The sequence below is a fragment of the Echiichthys vipera genome (assembly GCF_963691815.1).
Source record: "Echiichthys vipera genome assembly, chromosome: 6".
Classification (NCBI taxonomy): domain Eukaryota; kingdom Metazoa; phylum Chordata; class Actinopteri; order Perciformes; family Trachinidae; genus Echiichthys; species Echiichthys vipera.
The window spans coordinates 5,061,328-5,081,082 of record NC_139831.1 but is presented as its reverse complement, the minus strand read 5'-3'; the positions used below and the strand labels follow the sequence as shown (position 1 = coordinate 5,081,082).

The following is a 19,755-nucleotide window of genomic DNA, read 5'->3' as shown; positions in this document are numbered from 1 at the left end:
AAGCCGAGAGAAGTCATAGTATAATGTGTCCCAAAAAATGACCCCCCCCCCCCCCCCAAAAAAAAGTATTGTATGTCAAAAAAAAGTTTCCACTGTTTCGGCCCTTGGCACTGTTGTGCTCGGGCCCTGATGATGATAGTATGAACCTGCAATGACTATTTTCTCAACCCTTTCCTTTTCCATCAAATATCTTTTTACTGTGTTTAAACAATGCAGACTTCTTCAACGTCAGTGTAGCATCCGTGCTAACTAGCTTCCCTAACATTGATTTATTGCACTCCTCAGTCTGTGCACAACGCTGACACCCAGCCCCAGTGATGTGCGAACAAATCAGCAACAGATTTCTTTTTCAGCAGTAAAGCAAATATGTTTATTAAGCACTTTAATATACATCAGAAAATTCCACTTCATATAATACAGGAATTCTTTTTAAATGAGAAGTTGAATGTACATGTACAAGCTATTTACAATCCAATCACTGACGGTCATATCAAAGATGACGGACAAAACACAGTTAAGACGAACAAAGAGAACCGCTTAATAAGACTACACAGTATGTTTCCAACACTGTTTCTAGACCCGAGCCTGCCTTGGAACCTTCTATTGACCCTTCATGGCATACGTTTGAGCTACTGTAGTACTGAAGAGCTGAGAGCTTTCACTAGGGCTTATAAGTGTTTGTGCATGCGATAGGTTTCTACTCCCTCCGATTCCCAAAAAAAAAAAAAATAGCACACTGTCGACGATATAAAAAGCCTGCGAAAATATGACACAGCCTGTAAATGCTAACGCAGCTCCACAGAGTTCATGAGAAACAGATGTTTTCGGTTCCCTCCGCGTCAGTCGAGCGCCTCCTCCCCTCCGTCTCTCGAGGGGTTAAGTCCCGTTGTAACCGATGTTGGTTTTCTCACAGGGAGGAGGTGGGGCAGAGTTATGTTGTTTCAACTTTGGCTTTTACAACTCTGCATTTCAAACAGTATCATTCACAGCTCCTAATGACTGCACCAGCCGTTTTGTGCCACGCCCCTGAAATGTCCAGCAGGAATTATTGGAAAGAAACCACACGACAAGAAGGAAACAAAGCTTGGATTTTGTTTTCTTGCATCGCAGTAGGTCAGACATGTAACTCTGCGGACAGATGCATTTTTTTTTTTTAAATCACTGCTATCACTTAAAAATCGCTGCATTTAGCACCAAACTTTTGCCAACGATACACAATGGGGTTATTTAAATAGTTTTTTTTATGCACACACAAAATAATAACACACGAGCAACTGAGAAATCCCATAGGGACAAAATGATTTTTTTTACATTTTCAATAAACAGTTTGTAATAATACAAAAATGCAGAAAACCAAAAAAAAAAAAAAAAAATTGGGAGTCAAAAAATAACTGCAGGCAACTTCTGAACACAGCACCATGGTAGAGCGTAATGCAACACAAAATGCAGCAAAAGTGGCTTTTTTCCAAAAAAATAAATATGCTTGTATATACTTGTGAAGTAAGTCGCCATAGCTATTAACATATTACACACAACATAGGTTTAGCACACCGATCCAAGGTTAACACAGATTATTTGGGGTCTCTAGAAAGGCAGACTATCAATGCACTTAAATTCATACTATGGCATCGGTTACTGTTATGTCCTCTGGTCTTGTGACAACGTACTCGGTGGCACATTGCTGTCAGTGTGAAAAAAAAAAAGTAGGACAGAACAAACAATATAAAATAATAAAAAAAAGCATTGGTATGTTTCTCTCAAACACTTATTTTTGATAAAACGTGGATGGGATACAAAGTGGATAGAACAAATGCATGTCTGTCATTTTACTCTTTTAAAAGTGCATACACTGTTTATTAAATAGCATTAAATTAAAAATGATAGTTTGCATGGATACATGTAGAAGGCTGTAACAGATGCAGGCACATCGATGTATCAGTTCACATACGCCTTAGGCAGCAATCGACAATCGTCCCTAGGTATTATTTTGAGGTCTCCCATTGATGAAAAACAAAACATCTAGCAGTATTTATGCAGATGAAAACAGTTGCTTTGGCACATTGCCTCCAATGTCTGCATGACGAATGGCATTCAAGACAGCTGAAACGGTACAGGAATGATCTGCGTTACTGTTCTGCTATGGATGAAAAAAAGTCTGCTTATCCAGTTTGAGGCATTCTTCATGCAAGTCTGATTCAATCCAGCTAATGGTGTTTGTGTTGAGTGCAAACCAGTTTCAACTAAAAGTCAGTTATTAGCCTCATTATTAGCCACTGTAAATGAAGAGACAAGCCAAAGTATTGCCCACGTGTCGTCATCCTGACCTCATTTCAACTTTGAGACAAATTCTTGCTGTAGTTCATCAAGAGAACATACGGGAGGACTATTTTATCTAGTAAGTATCTCTTACTAACTATAATGGAGTCTCCTTTTTGTAGTTAAACCCAGGGTCTGATCCTTCAATCTGCAACTTCAGGGCTTGTTTAAGGCTTAGCTCAGTTTCCCCTATGGGATAGTTCTCTAGAACATCCTGGTGGCTTCTATTCTGTACAGTCCGAGGAACTGATACCCTACTCAGGAAAACCTGATTACCCTGTAGATGATAGTTGGGGTTGGTCATGATGCCATTCCTCCTCTTCTCAGAACAGCTCTGCTGCTGGATAAATACTTGATCTTGGCTTTGCCCCCTCTCCTGCCGAATTGAACCGCCTATTGAACCACCAATCACGATCTTGCAATGGGGATCCTTCACTGAAATGTTCGCTACTGATTTGTTGAGAGCAATCCTCTTGTCAAACTGTGTCATCTCGTACTCTAGAACCTGACCTTGGGTTGATCCACTATTCTTGACTTTTTTCTTGTCTCCCGGTGCTCCTTTACTGTTTGATGTCCCATTTCCGCTCTTGCTTCCCTTTGTTGACTTGAGACCTGATTTTATCTGAGACCAGTCAAAGTCATTGGATGGAGATGATGGCTGCTGACCAATGGACTTAGTTGTAGAGGAAGGGGACACAATAGACTGTCTGCTCCGGCTGCGAGGCAGTGAGTGCTGTTGGATTTGTTCTGTGAATGTCAGTCCATGGAAACTGTCAATTGGCACAGTCTGGGCTGTGGCTGTGGATGATGTGGTTCTCAAGGAGGAGTTCTTTGAACTCTTCAAAGAATTATTTGAAAGGGAGGATTTCTGTCTATCTACTGTGGAATCAGGAGATTCTGAAGGTGAACTGAAAGCATGGACGGGTCCGTTGGGTAGACCACGGCCTGACGACTGCATATCTCCTGCCCCAGTGCTGCCAGAGCTACTTGATTTAATGGTGAGGGACTGCATTTTACCAGTCACAGACAATGGTGTTTTTTCTTCCATGGTGTGTACTGGGGATGGATTACAGCCGTTTAGAGTTGTGCCGCCATACTTTTCCAGAAGTTTAATGATCATTGAATGTCCACCTTTTGCTGCCACTCTCATTGCTGTGCGTCCAAACTGATCAGCGTGGTTGGGATCGGCACCATTTTCAAGAAGTATTTGCACGACATCAATATGACCCTCTTGTGCAGCTATGCCTAGTGCTGTTGCTCCCTGGTTACACGTATGATCCACATGTGTGCCATTCTCTATCAAAAATTGCACAACTTTCGTGTGTCCTTGCCATGCAGCAGACTGGAGGGCAGATCGCTTCTCATTGTCACAGGCATTTACATCAGCATGATAGTTTATCAGCAGCCTCACCATTTCAACATGTCCTTGCCAGCAGGACACATGGAGGGCTGTTCTGCCCTCAGTGTCACAAGCTTCCACATTTGCTCCATTTTCAAGGAAATACTCTGTCATGGCCAGCTGATTTTCAAGTGCCAATATGTAGAGTGTTGGGCGTCCATCTGCATCTTTGTAATCTATATCAGCACCATGGCTCAACAGTAGTTCAACAATGTCCCTGTGGCCTTCCAGTGCAGAGACCCTGAGAGCATTCCTCCCATCATACCCCCTCTCATCAATGCATGACTTGTTTTCCAGAAGAATATGCACACAGTCATAATGTCCCTCTTGTGCAGCTAATATCAGCGGTATTCTACCGTCATTATCAACTTCTGTACAACGAGCACCTTGCTCAATAAGGGCATCACACACTTGGCGGTGGCCCTCAAATGAAGCCATGTGTAGCGGAGTCCAGCCTGCATCATCCCTGTGATTCTCATCCAGACCTCTGTCCAGCAGAGTTCTGACCACCTCCACATTACCCTGAGCAGATGCAATGCTCAGCACAGTCCTTCCCTCACTGTCGATGCTATCAACAGCAGCCCCCCAGAAAAGTAATGTATTGACAACAGAGGCATGGCCCATTGATGCAGCAGCAAGAAGAGGAGTGCGACCATTATTGTCTGTGTGATCCACATCTGCGCCACCTTCCAAAAGCAGATCAACAACATCGACATGTCCTTCATAGCCAGCCACAAGAAGAGGAGTCATGCAGTCTTTATCACAGTGGTCCACCTCTGCTCCCCTTTCAATCAGAAGGCTCACAACAGAAGCATGACCTTTACTTGCAGGAACACAGAGAGCAGCGACTGAGAGAGCAGTCCTTCCATCCACATCTTCATGATTGACTTCGGCCCCGTGGTCTAAGAGATGCTCAACGATCTCTCTGTGTCCCATGTATGCTGCTGCAATGAGAGCTGTTCTTCCTTCATTGTCTGCCTTGTTGACCTCAGCCCCATGCTGTAGAAGATTCAACACTATGTCTTCATGGCCTCCCCAAGCAGCAGCTCTCAAAGCAGTTCTACCATCAGCATCAGCACAGTCAACTTTGGCACCGGCATAAAGCAGAGCAGATACTACTTCTGAATGTCCACCCCAAGCTGCCGAGCGCAGGGCTGTCCATCCATCATGATCTGTGTGGTTTATGTTGGCCTCACAACCAATTAAGCAGTTGACCACTTTAGTATGGCCTTGCCTTGCAGCAAGAGTAAGTGCCGTTTGTCCGTGGTTGTCTTCTAGCTCCATGTTTGCCCCTCTAGATATGAGTAAGTTGACCACATCAAGGTTTCCACTGTATGCAGCATTGGCCAGCAGAGTTCTCCCACTTGAGTCACACTGGTTCACAGATGACCCGTTGTCAAGTAATGTCCGTATTGAGTCCTCTCTTTCCAGGGCCTGTTGTACAATACATGATGCATGGTCATCCTCATTGTTTACATGAGCTCCAGCTTTGACCAGTAGTTGCAGGACCTCCTGTTCTCTTGGTATGGAGGTGGTCAGAGAGTCTTTAGCCGGAGTTCCATTCCAAACCATCCAAAGAGCCAGGTTAAATGGCTCAATCTGCAGATTGGAATTGACAAGATGCAGTGCAAATTCTTGCACTTCAAGTGGTTTGAGCTGCTTTGCCCGGCAAGTATAACTCATCGCCAACATCCTATGTCCCTCTGCTGCATTGCACAAGTACTTTTGGGTGCAGTGCTTAACATCTAGTAGCCACTCTGCAAAACTGTAGTGAAAAAGGATTTTAGTACTCCCAAGGCCACTGACCAGCAACTTGGAGAGAATGTCCATCTTTTTCTGAAACTCTTCCATTGTCAGTGTCATGTTTTTGGTCCAGACTGCATGGTACAGTTCCTTGACTGTAAGTGGCCTGCATGTTGCCAGGATTACATTGAGGATGGGCTGGACTTTGGCAAACTGTTTTCTGACAAATAGTCTCTGACAGAGCCACAGGTAGAGGCCATTGAGGGTGCCAGGGATGTCACGGATCTCGCGAAGCATGATAAAGTTCTCCACCACGCCATCCAGCACACGCTCCAGGTAAAGGAAGCAGCCACTGCTTTTGATGTGGAGTTGGTTGAGCATCTCAGCTGTCTCCTTCGTCAGGTGCTGCCTCAGGGCCTCCTCTTGGTCCAGCCTGTGGAGGATGTACTGTTGCACATCTTTGACGATGTAGGCCTTGCGCAGATCATCAAGGCTGATTTTACGGAATCCTGTAAGAGAAAAAATGGACATTAGGGGAGTCTGATGACAAATGGATACTATGTAGAGGAGATCTAGAGGAATTATAATAGACAATTGATGATGAGTAGCATGGCTTTTCCCACAGAGCCCCTTGAGTGGTTATCTTGTGTCTGACCTTGAGATCATACCCAGTATTTATCCACTGATCTTTTACCTTTGGATAATTAGATTAAGCCAACCTTTAATGTCCTAAGGCATATAATAATTAACAGGAAAGCCATGTTATTAAAGAAAACCCTTTCAGAGGAATTGAGTGCATAACCCCTCTGGCTGGTGGAAGCATCAAGTTCACAATAAGTTCAGCCATAAATATCTAAAGAAAACAAAATCACGGCAGTTATTGGACTATCTTGTGTCTGATGCAGAAGTAATTCAGCTCTAATAATTTAGAGTCTAGAGAGAATGAAAACAGCACTTATTAAAAAACAAACGAAAAAAAAAACAGATATCCATAAAAAGTTATTTCAACAATAGAGTGGGGCTGAATGGTCCTTTAACCCATCCATTGACTGTAGCCGTTATTATTGCTTAATGACCAGGAGCAAATATGTGGTGGGGGCTACAGATGTACAGATGTGCAGTACAAAAATGCAGGAGAAAGAGACAGACATCATTTCCATGCATGCATGTGATATCTCTCCAGTGCCTCACGTATTATTTACATGCTCTCAGCACACCCTTTAGAAATCCTTCTGAAAAAAAAGACATTATCCCAGTGGGTCTTAATGGATGATCTTTAATGGGAATTCCTCTCTGAGACATGGAAAAATGCTATCCTTGGCTAATAGCCATAAAGGGAACTTTCTTCCATGTTAAATAATCTGTTCATGGTCTGTGTATCCACCAGCCAGAGGGCAAATAGAGCAGTTTTGCATACTTATATTTACAGTTCCCATGGTTCTTGGGGTTACTGGGATGGGGAAAAAATGTCACCAGGGGCTCTCTCAGAGTTATTGATGTACTTTATTTTACAATAACTGGCAGGCCTCCTACTATGGGAAAATCAGCTGTATTTTTATCCCTAAAGGTGCACTTATATGGCAGGCAGAACATGGACTTAATGACATTATCCCTTTCACGGTAAGGTATTTAAATCTCATTATTGCATCTCATTACTGAATGAACAATTCATGCACTGACAGGAAAGTGCTGTTCAGAGATTTTGTTGAAACACATCTATAAACTTCAGCAACAGTTAACTATGATTACTTTGATTATATAACAACTTTTCCCTGTGCATGATATGAATCAGACTCTGTCACCAAGCCTGAGGCAGTGCTCTGTTCATCTGACTGCTATTGTGTGGGTAGAAAAGGCTGTGGAATCTTACTCCGCACAGGGCCGGTGCTTACCACACCTGGAAGCCAGATAACAGCGCTGATGAGTTTAATGAGAGTTCCCAAGCACGTACTGACAGTTTGGACAACAGACCCTTGTAAACAGAAGGAGCGATGGGTTTTCTTTATCATCTGCTTCTGAGTTTGTTTTAGATAAGCACGCCTCCACTAACTGCGCCTCACAATAGTCTTCTCTGACTTTGTCCTTGAGGCCTTCGTTATATTTCAAACTGTGACAAAGCAGATGAAATTAAGGCATTCACACCTTGGATACTAATTGTTTAATTTCACCCTGTGATAAATCAAGAAAATATTAATCAGAGAAGGACTGACTAAGACATCATACTCTTTAGTCAGACTTTGCTATGGGCACAAATTACCTACCATACTATATTCTGTGGCGCAGTTGCCAACCCCAAGTAGAAAGTACGTTTTTGTAATGGGGATCATATTGACAATTTAGCTCTACAAACGAAACTGAAACACAACCTCCCAAGTGAAAAAAATAAACGCTCATTCTGAATATTCATGCCTATAAACGTAATTCAATGTATGACTTAGGGGCAGCTGTGCAAACATTCAAAGCCGTAAAGTATGATTCTCCAATATTAAACTGCACAATTGGTCAATCATAAAAAACTCAATGACCCTAACCCACTTTCAGTCCGTCTTTGTTTTCAGTGACTATGCACATTTTCCACCCTCCTTTCACTCTTTTTTCTCTAGCTCCATGGTCCCCTGCACCAGCTCCCACTCTTGTCCTGGACAAGAGACAGATGCAAGGTAAGCATGCATTGTAGCTATAGGTCAGTAAAAACATTCAAGTACCTTTGAGTACTAAAATCCATTAACAGTTGAGTATATATGAAACAAATTCGCTACAAAGAGCTGACTGATTACTCACTTTGACAGGGCCATGGGAAGAACTGTAATGAGTCTTGCACTGGATTCTTTCAGGTTTGTATCAGAATATACACAAACACTTTCTAATGTGCATTCCTGATTTCAGTGCACTCACTACTCCTCTGGCTCAAACTTCAAACATTAAAGATCAAATGTCCGCCTATCATGCGATCATTAGAGGCTTTCTCACTCTCCCCCTCCTTATTTTCTCTAGCCTTTTGTATCATGCCAGGTTCATAACGCTCTTTTGTTTAGCTTAAATGCCACACTAGCTCCTGTACATGCTTCCTTCCCCTGCTTTTCAGGCAAATGCACAATGACAATTGCCTTGGTTGACACAGGAACAAAGTATCAGTCATTTGCATTCACAATTGAAGTTTAGAAACAGACATCTCGTGCTCGATTCTCTGCCTATGTGTGTGACTCTCTGATGCAACTGACTGGATGGTCCTCCTACTCCTTCTGGACCCAATCCTTCTTTGGACATTCTGGGTTTGCTCCAGTAAGGACAGGAAATCCACTGGCTGAAAAGGGGGGAGAGGCCATTAAAGTGGGGGAAAATAATGCCAAAAAAAGTCAAATATTGCTTTACTTCAGCAAAGTGTGACATCTAATATGTTGTTGTCTTTATGTTGATTTGTTCTATTCACAGAGGGACTAAGAAAAACATTGCGTGTGCATTACAGCCCAATTCTGGAGATGTTACTCTATCATGAATATTTTCTCAGGGGAACAAATGAAAAATGCTTCTGTGCCGTAGTTTATGATAAACAGTTTCTCCAACATTCCACGGTCGCTGACACGCCAATTATGAAGATACAGTGACTTGGAAAGCTGGAGGAGGGGGGAGGAGACAGACTTTTGACTGCAGCCCCCATGAAAAAAAGACACTTGCCTAGATAAAAAAAAATAAAGTACTTCATTTCCAGAGGCAAGAAATAAAAGAATAGAACAAGCGAGGGCCTTCAGTCGGAACAAACCACAAAATACATCTTCTTTCAGTTGCTGCACATGGTGGAAGATGACCTACAATTTCCACTTTAGTCAACAGCAGACATCACTTCATACGGCTTGGTTGTCAACTATGAAGTCATGGCATATTACTGCCCCACTCCTGCAGATAAAGCACTAAAACAACCACAAAGGAAAAGTCATCCGACCTGCATTCGATGATTGTGGTGTAACAGGAACTACTATTAAGTACTACACAAGAATGCAAGAACTTTCATTGGCTACAAATGTTCAAATGCCTTCCAAGAGCCATTTTCCACCAACAGTCATGAAGATCAAGGTTTTGCACCATTTTAAGTGGGCTACACGAACTGTAGCCGAGTACTGTGTGTGTTCACGCTATTTATGTGAGTGAGAGAGGATGGTCCAGAGTCTGAACAAAAGCGACTGCTAAACAAGTAACAAATGACACATTCATCGGGGTAGGGATGCAGCTCCCGAGTACAGGCCTCTGAGCCAGCTGCTGCTCGTTACAGAACTGGATACCAGCCACAAGAGACAGAGCCCCGCTTACAAAAGAGGGACTGTTTGGCTTCTAGATTAATTTTTCAGATGAAAAACGAGGCAGCGTGTGTGCATGAGGGTTGAGAAATTAGAGGTCCAAACTCATCAAGCAGGATTTCAGAATGGCAGTGTCTGTGCTTCCGCACGTTCTTTGCGAGACACCATCTTAGGTCATCTGATACATAAAGAAAAGAGAAACCCAAGCCTCGCTGCCCTCTCCTCAGGCTCTTCAGTAAACCCGCGCTCGACAAACGTCTGTTCGACAGCTGCAGCGTTCCAGGCTCCAAAAAACATGAGAGCGCCAACCTCCTAAACACAAGTATGTGGATGAGAGTCAGCTCCAACAGTTTGCAAACAACAGTCCTTTGAAAAGTGCTGCTATGTGATATTGGACAAATACTGTTCCTTGCTTGATTATGTACACACATTTATACTAACAGTCAAAGGGAGAGAGCACTAACACTCTAGTTTATCTCAGATTAATGTGACTTAATATTCACAAGTGAGAAAAGATAAAGCCGGGCAATGCAACGTTTTGGCTCTAATAGGGTACTAATTCAACTGGGCAAAGACAACTGTTGCAGGAGAAAACCCTTTGAGCTTAGCAGTTACATTTTATGTGTACTGTATATTTGCTGCCATACTCAACGACCACCAGGTGAGACACTGAAACGATTACACTTTAACAATTAATGTATGTTACGCTGGAGGCATATGCCTGCCCAGACACGCCTCTTGCTGAATTTCAGACGGGATGTGAAGGGTTTCCAGTTAAACCTGTTGTGGTGCAATTGAAGGGAGCGCATGAGGTGAGGGGTGGGGCAAACAGGAATACAAACAGGATAGCACCTTTTTGAAACAGGGAACGTGCAACACTGCTGGCTTCAACAATCTGTTGAAGTGACGGCATTTTTCATTCTGACAGGACTTTTTCACGACAGGCCATTTCCAGCATGAGTTACATGCTTATGATATATTTGTCAGAGAGAACAGTGGTGAGTCAAACAAGTAATGATAGCTAGGGTTAAAAGGCTGCATCACTGATGGATTTTTAAAACTTATTTTGCCATCAAAGCCCTAATTAAAAGAGATATCAAGCTCTGTGTCATGGCAGTGTGTGCAGAGGAATACCACACAGAAGGATCACAATTATACAAGCAATAATTAGAGCCACAATGCAAACTCTTTTTAAATCACTGTATTGCACAATAAGCTTAACTCAGCATCATAAAAGGTCTTTTAAATAATTGTCCAAAAGGATCAAATAATGTTCTCCGACAGAAACAGTCCAAAGTTTAATCAAAAATCGCTTTTCGGCTTCAAGCACAACAAAATAAAGAACGATTCAGTTTGTTTAATGATGTTTTTGTTGTTTTTTGTAGGAGTGAATCTTCTTCTCAAGCAAAATAATAAAGGATCTGTGATAAGTTTCAGTTTCGTTTTTAGGAGTGGAGCCTCTTCCCGAACAATTTAACAAACAATCTTTGAACGAGTGAATCTCCAACGCTTTCTGAAAATTGGAATCACGTGACCACGTAGAGAAAGAATTCACATGCCGTCATGCAAGTAAGAGCAATACCATAAGGCTATTTAGTTTGTTTACTAAAAGGACCAGGTATGGAGCAGTTCCATAGGAAAGGGATCCTTAAATGACTCCTCAGACGCTTTTCAGAAAATACAATTAATTAAAATGTACTTGACTTTTTAGGGGGCAGTAGGTGCCATTGGGGGGGCGGGCGCCCACCTGATATAATGGTTGGGGAAACACTGCTCACATTGCCATGATACAGAGCTAGTTTAAAATCGGGAAAGTAACCCTTTAATGACCATTGTGAGCATGACAGATGCTTGCCATGGCTTCTAACCGAGAAACTACTGATATATATTCATCTCACTTTAATAATATGTTATTAACAGCGAATTCTGCTGCATGTTTTACACTATCCGACAGTGCACAAGCATTGAATCACATGAATATAAATAGAGACTCTTTAATTCCAGTTTCTCAAATGCTTTATGTAAAGAGTTTTGCTCTATTAATGTATTCAGTCATGCAGTTAGAGTGAATAGACATGGGAAATGCATGCAAGATGGTCAGATTTGTATCGTGAAAGGTTTTTTAAACATCTATTTCCTAATCGCTGGGATGTAAAAACTAGACAATTTGAAGTATTTGAGGAGACCAATCTTCTCAAATCAGATTTCTCTTCTACAGTAAACTGATTTTGTGCATAACAGACAATGCCTCAAACGGGCATTTAATCTTTCTCTCTCTACATGAAAGCGGCTTTACAGCGCGGCTTAGCTTTAGATAAACCTATCAAACAACCTGCACAAAGAAAAAAAACATCAATAATATAATCGTGTATGCAGAATATACCAGAACAACCAAAGACAAAAAGTTCCTGTAGATATGACTTTGACTGACAGGAGCTCATTAGGATGGGGACAAGAGACTGAGTCATGAGGCTGTGCACCTGGTCACATGTGTGTGCCTTCACTCACTGTGTCCTATAATGGATATCTCTCTAAGAGAGTTGTAACTATATATCAAAGAGCTTCTTGCAGCTGCACAGATGCCTGTAGGTTTCATCCAAGTGAAGAAATTCCAAAAGTGAACTGAAATAATGGTGTTAAGCCAAGAATACGCTGATTAAACATGACTGACAGCACATGAATAGTATGAAATGAGTTTAAGTTGTCCATTTACCAATTTCTGTAATCAGGGGAAAGTAGCGCTTGTGCAGCCAATAATCACTATTTTCATGCTACATGGTTCCTTTCACTTTTTATTATGTTTAAAGGGTTATATATGTGCTAAATATGTCCCATCATACCATAAAACCGGTTCTATTTCAAATTGCCATTTAATATATGCCTGCTTGTCCGCGTAAAATAATAATTTGTTTCAGAAGTTGCTAGTCTTAAGTCTACATGGTGGCAGTAAGCTCTTGTAGTGCTGGGAGTTCCCCTGGCCCACACGGGATCATATTTCCTCGATGCCTGCCCATGTTTTGGTTCATCATTACACTGGCTGACCTCCTGGTGACCTCATTTAGCCCTACCAGCACATGTTTCCATTCACCTGCACAAGAAACTACTAAGTCAAGCGTGTCAGTCAGACAAAGCCATTATCTGCTTACATCTTCCACGTACAGTGCCGGGAAAGTCTGGAAACATTTTACAAGGATTTCACAGCAAAATCTCACATGAAAGGTGTGGCAGCATGCTGTAGAATCAGCTACTTGCAAAGTCATCCTTGGCATGCAGGTCAAGAGGCGGTGTGGTTCTCTTTACTGCCTTTACCCCTGCAGCAACACCAGCCAACAGTGTGCCAGGAATTCCACTGCATGTATTCAAACTAAAGTTAAATTAACACTTAATTAAAACAGAAATTGACAAGTCGTGCTCTGTATTACAGCCTTGAAAAAACAAACCAAAAAGTCTATAAAAATTTGGCAGGGGCATGCCACATACCAAAGGACATCACCTCGGGAGGAAAGAGGGCAGCCAGTTCACCCACCATGTTCAGAGTCAAGTTTTTGCAGTGGAGCACCCAAGGTGTTATACATACAGACATGGTAGACCTGTAATTTGCCCGGCTGTCAGACTGCATGGTGGTAAATTACAGTATTCAGCATGGATTATGGTCTCCAGCTCATCCAAAGTGAGGCTCGACGTGGAGCCTCACAGACGACAACTCATACATGAATATGGACATAAATCGGCTTGTCTGTGTAAGCCAATTTCAAGAGAGGGCGAGTTAAGCTAATTAAATGTTGTCCTTGCTCTCGTTAGCTAGGCATCGAGGCACAGAGACAATCAATACTGAAAACTCTAAAAAGGGAGGACAGAGAGGGATTTTATCATGTTTGGGGAGCAGGAGGCATTTGCCGAATGTGCTCTTTGGTTTAGCGTCGTGCAATTTAGCCTCTCTGATGCAGGCACAGCATGACCAAAACGTGTTGGAATTGGTTTTAAAGTATTAAATAAAGACTTTTTAATTTTCAGTTTGAAGAATGCCTCGGAGCTGCTTTCCCTGTCAGTGCTGAAAATTGTTCTTGGCATCTATTCTCTCATAAAACTTACAATTTGATTTCATAGTTGAGATTCAAATTCCTCTCTTGCATTCGTACGGCTCAGCATCCAATCGTCTAAACGATGCCACAAAATGTCATTTTCTGGGGAGGCAGTAAGAAGAGCCATCTTTGTCTCTCTTTAGGGAGCATTCCACAGCCAAGAAGAAATAAACCATCCTCGCTACTTTATGACTGTGTTTGTGTTGTCAGTCGGCCAGGAGATCTCGCGGTCCCTCCAGTGAGGTCTCACATTCGACCAAAAAGAAAGTATACAAAAATAATAGTTTTGTTGACCTTTTTGCGGAGGAACGGCCTCGGCCTGTGTCGGATTCACCCGCAGGCCTCGGGACAAAGGGCTGCTCTCAGGGAGGTGGAGGAGGGTGCACGCTTTAAAACAGGGCTGCTCTTTTCATGTGTGATCGTTGGTGGTAAATCAGCTCTGTCTCTCAGCGGGTTGGGGTAAAGAAAGCTCCATTCACGGTGGGTAGAGGGGAAGGTGGGAGATGTGGTTCAAGTGCAAGGGTGGGCTACCCTCCCTCAAAAGACGCGAATACAGGAAACAAAAACACAGACCCACCCAGAGTCACAGAATTTCCTGAAAGTGGAGCTTTTATGATACAATAGCTGTGGAATTTGTAATGAGACATCTAAATACTGTGGGGTATGAAAGAAGACCTGCTGATGACTTTGGGGTTAAAAACTCATGTGTCATCTAAGGAAGGAAATAAGTCAACCCCACATCAGAACGCCTCACAGCATGAGTGTCTTCTTAAAGTGACCACACGCTCCTGTAACATTTCTCAGACTGGGCCAGGGATATATCCGTCTTAATTACAGCTGTGATTCATAACTAAGAGGGGCTTTTATGTGTGGTTTGTGTGTGGCTATTTTCCAAGTTTCTTGCTGGTACATCCCCCCCGCCGCCCCCTACCCCAACGCCTGCCAAGTGCCCCTTGTGACCAACTGTAAGTAAAATTGAAAAGAAAATGGAAATAATAATGTATTTCATTTTGTAGTGGAATTCAATCTAATTGAAGTTTCTATAACACTGCAGAGCAGGAATGTGGTTGTTTAAGAGGGGCTATTATCTGCAGTAGCACGATGATACTATATTATTATAACTGCTGGCACTGCAGTTGACAAATCCATGCCTTCTAGTACAGCATGCACAAGGTTTTGTTTTGTGTTCCCTTTAAAATGGGGTCGTATCATTGTCATCTACCTACCTTCTGTATTCACGGATTAGTCACGACATGCTTCCGCAGGGGAGGGGAGATTTGAGTGGCAATGCTCTGCTCGAGCCGATTATCTCAGATCTTAACTCACGCCTTAAACCTCTGTATGGCTGCGTTCTGATCATTTGTAAAATAGCTAGATTGGATAAGCGATAAAGAATCTGAATTCTTCTATCCCCTCATTATTTTTCGGGGCATTTTATCCCTCTATTTGATAGCCGGCACTGTGGAGATGACAGGAAATTAAAAGGAGAAGAAGAGATGGGGAAATGCGTCCCTTGCCACAATTTTTGTTCTTTGATCTGCAATCTTTGAGGCGTAGTTCTAAAACATAAAGTTAGTTGTAACTTTTGCTGCTAAATCAGTTCGCTGAGGGAGCCTTTAAGGATTCTGTTTAATAAGATGATTCAATACTAAATTCAGATTCAAGAAACCCTGTCAATCCCAAACCCTATTTATCTATTTAACCTATTACTAGTATTTCTAGCACTTGAGGGCTATGATTGTGTCCTTACATGCCTTATTAGCTTGATATGAAAGCAAGTCATTTCTGCTTCTAAGCACAATGAATGGACAGGTATGCTTTTGGAAACAGCAAATATCAATATCATATTAATATCACTTACTGAAAAGGGATGTGCTACAATCTGTGCACCAGCCAAAATTAATTATCCATCTTATCAAATAATTATTCATAATGATTATTCATTTATTAATCATTATGCTGAAACTCCCGGCACTTCTCAAGACATGCTCGCAGTATCCGTGCAACCCCTAGAACAGCGTCTACACAAATGTACTACTTGAGAAACAGTGACTTTGACAAGCATGCACAATAAACGATATTGGGCAGATGGTAGCCATTACAGTTCAGTGATGCCTCGACACGATAAAAAGATCACACACTAGGCTGGATCAAATGCTATGAGGGGATTATGACCAGAATGACTCTGTAATTATATTAATGAGACTATAAGCAACGTGAATATTTTGAAAAAACAGTGCAAAAGAGGAGTCTTCAGAAACCTCTTAGAATATATTGAATAAGGCTAATCCAGAATTTGAAAAGCTATAAATGCATTTCTGAGTCAGCACATCCAATTTTGAGATGTTATCGCCTCAAAACGATGAGGTTGAGGTATGAGATGTTGAAAAAAAATGTCATGCATACATGTCTGAGAGGCTGTTTCTATTAAAACGCCCAACCCCCTGCCTCCCACCTCCACCCCGCCCTCTCTTTCCCCTTTCCCTTGCTCTCCCTTCTGCCGGAGGCCTTGTTAAATTGGCACAGATTCTACCCCGGCTCCCAACCAAAATCGCTGCTTAAGTGTTTCCACTCCGCTACCCCAATCATGGCCTTACAGTAGCACAGCACGCAGAGGGAGTATGCAAAGGAAGAGCCAGCTTCTCTCCATAGGTCTGCTGTCCCTTGGGACATAAAGAAGCAGCACAGCTACGGATTGATTCGACGTACAGTACGTTGCCGTTTGTTTACATCTCAGGACTAGATTTTTTCCAAAGATAAGGCCTTGAGACTGAGGTGTAATCCAAACTGAGTGATCGTATAATGTGAGTCAGCCAGCAGGATACTCTGCAAAAATATTGTACTCCTCCTCACAAACAGAACAGTCATTGTTTGTGAGGCTTTAGCCGAGCGGATACGAGCGAGGGATTCTGCTGCAGAAGTCAGAATGCCTCCTTCTTCCTGCTCGGTCTCAGAGGTGTTGAAAACTTCCCAAAGCACATTCCTTTCTGAGACAGACAGAAGGAATAACAGTTGAGCAAGGGAAGAGGAATTCAGAGCTTTGCTCCTGGGGAAAAAGTCATCTCTTTAAGAAAGAAAAGAAAGAAACTGATGCAGATAGTATGTGTCAGACTCAAGTGAATTATACACAAATCAAAGGCAACGGAAACTCTGTGGTTTCTATCTGCAAATGAATCTTAAATTCATTCAGAACACAGAAAAGTGCAGGGGCAGACTCTTGTCCAGCAACTTTTCTGCAAAGTGACCTTCTGGTTAAAGGTCATTCCTCAAGCTTTATCGACACTGTATTCACACAACCACAACGTTCCCATCACCGCAGACCAGAGTATACTGGGAAACCCACACAACCTCCACCCCAGACAGAATAGGCCGCTCGTATAAAATAGGAGTTGGCTTTGCACAGAGCATGAAAGTGGAGTCTTTTGGCAGGTCACTGCCTTCTCTGACTTGTAAACAATATGGAGGATATTTTTAGGGGACATTTGACCTCAATTTGATACTCTGAAGCCCTTTAGACTATTTTAAGGCCCAGTGCTGCATGAATAAGGAGTATTCGCACTGCTGTATTCATAATAAGGCATACAGGCTAATGGAGGACACGGTAAGTGTGTTTTTCTGTGTCTACATCCGTCTACGTGTGAGGAAAGAAAAGCCAGTCAAGCGGAAGAATTTCCAGTGTTGAACTAAAAGTGGAACACTGAACCTAGACAAAACAACGCTGCCACTAAAAGCATCGGCCAAGGAGGAAGGCCACGGCTTGTTGTAAGTCTGTAGGAGCCTCTCGTTGCACAAACTCAATAGGATCCAAGGGAGCACTGCATTATTGAAAGCATTACATCTAGAACAGCATGTTCACACAAACACGGCAACATCACATATGTCCTTCACTCCTTTGGAACGGGGGCATTACATCTGACGTGTGAGTTTGGCTCTGTTCCTCTGTTCAAACAGAGACTCTTTTTTTTTTTTAAAACCAATCGTCAGGCAATTGAAATAAGAGCTTGACAAAAGCTTGGCCATCATCAAAGAGGCAGTAAAAAGGGAAAGAGATGAGAGCTCGTCCAAAAAGAAAGAAAGAAAAGAAGGAATAGAACTGCTGTTTATCAGATTGTTCCAAGATTAAATTCCCTTCAAACCATATCAAAAACAAAAAGAACAGACAGCTCATCAACGAGCAACAGAGGGGAAAAAGCAAATAGGCAATCACAGAACTTCCTCAGATGCTCTCTGAAGCAAGTTACAGATAAAAATTCACATTAGCATTTACATCTGTCGAATATACGGCTATATATTCCCCTGGTGACTCGTCTGTCAACTATATGGGAAACTGCAAATAAATCTAACGATTTAAGTCTATGCCCCCCCCCCCCCTCCACACACACACACACACACAGAAAAATACGATTAAATGCAAATTGCTGCTGAAAGGAAATAAAAATACAATTCTTCTCCATCTGTGTTGTCTGTGGGCTAAAAGTTTTGGAAAATGCTGTGAGGATGCTTTATTCTACACTCTGATACCAATCCAGAATCCCATCTAGCACAGAAACCTACGTGGAAGCTTTGATGTTAGAGGAAAGCGTGGGTGGGCATGTCTCTGCGATTACAAAGTGGGCAGCTTGCATCACAGTTGGTTTGTTGAATTAGATGCATGACACCCACTAAAGATTCAAGAAGAGTTCTGGTACCCCCCCCTCCTGTCAACACTGATCGGATGTAAACTACACTTCAACCAGCAGTCCAACGCCTACACTTAGGATTTCACTTAATCTCCAACACTCCACCCAATCATTTACAACCTACTTTCAAACTGCAGTGTTGCGTTAAGGTGCAAACACATGACAGTCATTCTGATGAGAGACAGGTGCTCTGATAATGGTGACACTGAAATGCATCATACAATTATACCCAATCAATACTTAAATGACACAGACCTTGAGTCTGAAATGCTCTGCTCTTCAATCCATGTGGCTTTTTTCACCTAGCTGGACCAAAGTGAAGTGACTGATCGACACAGCCTTCCTCAGAGTTGTGTTCACTCTATTGGAGTAGAGCTGGGCAATAGTGCCAACATGTTCTATCCCAATATAGGTCATTTCATATCCCGATGATAATTTATCGCATGTTTTCTGGTAATCCAAAATCTATGAAATAACCACATGGTAAAGCCTACTTTTCTATACTCGTGTGAATTAAATACCAAATGGGCTGGAGTATAAGCTGGACAAACGTTGGCCAAGTTAGCCAACAACTGAGGAGGAGTTATGACAGCAATTTGAACATAACGCTGATAAACGTAGCTGAGTCCAGAAACAACTGTCAAGCAGCCAATAAATACGGTGTCGAAGAATGTAATGCACAAAGAGGGCGGTCCCAAAAAGATCACCTTAAAAATGCAAAGTCGTCGAAAATCTTACTGTGGTTCTCAAATCAGCCAGAGGTTGACAGGAGAGTGTGGGAGTGCGTTTATGAAAAGAGGAATGAAGGAACGGTCATTACAAGAGCCGCTATTCAGCTTAAGTCTTTCAAAGATTTGGTCTTTGGGTCTTTTTCCAAAAATGACTCCGAACTGCAAAATGAACATAACTGTTTCAAGTGAAACATACTGTTTACATGTATGCACACAAATTATGTGATTGAAAAACAAAACCACAATCACCGAATGATATTCCCTCAAGATTTTCCTCATCAGAACTTCTGAGCAATTAGAGTTAGTATGTGCTTGTTACAAGCAATTTACACGACACAATATAGATATCCTCACTAGTATGTACAGACAAATTATCCGTATTGTTTCCTTTAAAGCAGCACTTGGTAAAAGCCAGCTGATCTAAAAACATACCACCGCACCATCCGACTTCTAGCACACCTGAAAAACATCATGGCATTCTTCTGAACACATGCCAGAGATGGAAATCACCGC

The 19,755-nt window shown here is 42.2% G+C and overlaps 1 protein-coding gene across 1 annotated transcript in view; it reads right to left on the bottom strand.

Moving 5' to 3' along the window:
• Positions 1–399: 399 nt before the first annotated feature.
• ankrd50 (ankyrin repeat domain 50) overlaps positions 400–19,755 on the bottom strand; it is a 36,304-nt gene continuing 16,948 nt past the window's right edge. Inside the window, exon 4 of the mRNA XM_083915367.1 lies at positions 400–5,967. Within this exon, the coding sequence (XP_083771493.1) occupies positions 2,414–5,967 (3,554 nt within the window). The 3' untranslated portion in view covers positions 400–2,413. The remainder of the gene's footprint in view (positions 5,968–19,755) is intronic.